This window comes from Embiotoca jacksoni, unplaced genomic scaffold, assembly GCF_022577435.1.
Source record: "Embiotoca jacksoni isolate LCO1_2020_lvr unplaced genomic scaffold, fEmbJac1.0.p SCAF_27, whole genome shotgun sequence".
Taxonomy (NCBI): Eukaryota; Metazoa; Chordata; class Actinopteri; family Embiotocidae; genus Embiotoca; species Embiotoca jacksoni.
Window position 1 is genome coordinate 2,826,755 of NW_027185378.1, and position 2,864 is coordinate 2,829,618.

Here is a 2,864-nt window from a genome sequence, read left to right on the forward strand (position 1 = left end):
TGCGCAAAAATAGGTCAGGGACCTACAGATAACTACACTGCTCAAAAAAATAAAGGGAACACTTAAACAACACATCCTAGATCTCAATGAATGAAATATTCCAGTTGAAAATCTTTATTCATTACATAGTGGAATGTGTTGAGAACAAAACAACATAAGAATGATCAATGGAAATCAAAATCATTATCCCATGGAGGTCTGGATTCAGAATCATGCTCAAAATAAAAGTGGAAAAATTAAATCACAGGCTGATCCAACTTCTGTGGAAATTCCTCAAGACAAGTCAAAATGAGGCTCAGTAGTGTGTGTGGCCTCCACGTGCCTGTATGCACTCCCTACAACGCCTGGGCATGCTCCTGATGAGAAGACGGATGTTCTCCTGAGGGATCTCCTGTTCCTCCTTGCACAAAGGAGCAGATAGCGGTCCTGCTGCTGGGTTGTTGTCCTCCTACGGCCCCCTCCACGTCTCCTGGTGTACTGGCCTGTCTCCTGGTATCTCCTCCATGCTCTTGACACTGTGCTGACCGACACAGCAAACCTTCTTGCCACAGCGTGCATTGAGCAACTTCTGTGGGTTGTAGACACCGCCTCATGCTACCTCTGGAGGTGAGGGCACTGGCAAAATGCAAAAGTGACCAAAAATCAGCCAGAAAGGACGAGGACAGAGAAATGGTCTGTGGTCACCACCTGCAGAACCATTCCTTTATAGGGGTTGTCTTGCTAATTGCCTCATATCCACCTGTTGTCTGTTCCATTTGCACAACAGTAGGTGAAATTGATTCACAATCAGTGTTGCTTCCCAACTGGATAGGTTGATTTCCCAGAAGTGTGATTGACTTGGAGTTACATTGTGTTGTTTAAGTGTTCCCTTTCTTTTTTTGAGCAGTGTATTTAAGAAAACGTCCGGAGTTACTGGAGCTACGCCAGATGGGAAGGACTTTTCGAGATACTCCCGGCTACCCCAACAGCAATTTGAATTGCTGAACGGACCTCCTGGAAAGACCTCAGCCATTGCAAAAGGGTCCCAGGCATTTTGAGCCATGTCTGGCCACAGCACAGGGGCTCCCCAGCCGTCCCACCACCACCAGCACCACAGCTCCAGCTCAAGAGCGGAAAAGTACAGACAAACCCGGACTATATCCAGGGAGAGCACGGCCAGCCAGGAGTCCTACGAGGATCCTCATGGGGAGCATCTACGTGAGCACCACACTGATCACTCCCAGTACTCGGAGAACAAGTATTGTTGCAGCAGAGCCCACCCACGAAATGGCACAGCACGGGGCTCAGAGACTATAGGATTTATTCCAGGCCCAGCAGACAGCGCGCCTCCCAGCAGACATGCCTGTGGCTCCTGTGCCTCTAAGGGCTGGAGTGGCTGCAAGGCTCTTATCTGCTATGTACTGACCTGTGGATTTTATGGCAGCCGGGAGCCCTGCCTGCCTATTAATGAGAGCTCCACATACCATCTCCCTAAAGCAGGCAGCGAGCATCACCCTCCTACTGGCATGGCTGTGACCAACCCCACGTGCGGCATCCCTTTGGAGTCCAGCAAGATCACCAAAGCCTCCAAGCTGCCACCAAGTGACAGCTTCTGCTACCCGGACGTGCGCATAGCAGGTCAGACAGTTCGGTATCCGGTCGCTGCCCCCAAACGGACCCGAGCAGCAGGTAAGGGGGAGAGCCACCGGCCAGTCAGCAACACCAGCCTGCTATCCCGTGAGGGCTATGACTTGGATGACCTGAGTGACACGGGCACAGACATTGACTCTTTTATCACCAAGAAGCTGCTGGAGCTTTACGGACTGCATCAGATCAACCAGCTGGCCAAGTGCACCTCTGACTCCTCTTTCTCCCGCAAGACCAACGAGATCAGCGACCTCATCTACAGCATCGCCCAGGACTACAACCTGGAGGAACAGGAGGCCAAGTGCAAGCTGGTGCACGGGGTCATCCGCATCAGCACGCGAAAGGGCAAGAGGAACAAGAGCCACCAGTCGACATCAGGGCAGCATCCGAACGGCAGGAGTGACGGGACCATGACCAACACCTTCATGAGCAGCGATTATCCCGAGGTGAAAGTGTCAGAGCAGACGCCATCAGACGAGCTGGTAAGGAAAATGAGACACTACAGCGGGAGAACGCACTCCTCCGGCACTGCCACAGCCTACTCGGCCTACCATCACGACACTGAAACGGACTCTTCAGGTGCTCCTTTGCTGCTCTGAAAGGCAGCACAGGAAAAAAAAAAATACCTATACTTACAAAGTATGTGAATTATTTCATCCTTCTGCTGTTACTGAGCGGAGCACCTGCGCGGTTGTCTTCTCCTTTTAGTGGTCCGGCTAATGTTTTCGACTGAACCACCACCCCCTTATGGCGACGTATTTGTTCTCCTCCCTTGAGAACAGGATATGTTCTTGGACACTGACGTGTGACAAAATAATGAATCCCTTGCCGAAACTCGAGAGAAGGGGCAATGGAGATGATGTAGTGTCAATGACTGATGTCTGGTTGAACAATACTCAACAACAATTGTGTGATTAATATGATTTTCCTCATGATGATTCTTTTTTTTTTTTTTTTAATGTACATGTTATACATGTTATAAACAGGAGGGATATGATGGAAAGAAAATAAGATTGTTTCATCTTATTTGCAAGTGACTCCGGAAAGTTTCTTTTGTTTTATTTTCGGCATCTAATTTACAACTCTTTTGTGTCTTTATCTTGTGACCTACAACCAACTCAGTATTACCATACGAAAGCAGATACAAAGGAAATGGGGGTGACTGTCAATTGTTTGTCACACTGTATAAAAGCTGCCCTAAGGAGGAGTGACTTTGAGCAATGCTGGCCATCCTTCTT

General features: G+C 49.1%; 1 protein-coding gene across 1 annotated transcript; it reads left to right on the forward strand.

Annotated features, from left to right (window-relative positions):
- The first annotated feature begins 1,040 nt into the window (after positions 1 to 1,040).
- Positions 1,041 to 2,225, forward strand: LOC138205201 (keratinocyte differentiation factor 1-like). The gene has a single exon (XM_069160969.1). The coding sequence runs from the start codon at positions 1,041 to 1,043 to the stop codon at positions 2,223 to 2,225; it is 1,185 nt and encodes a 394-aa protein (XP_069017070.1).
- The last annotated feature ends 639 nt before the right edge of the window (positions 2,226 to 2,864 follow it).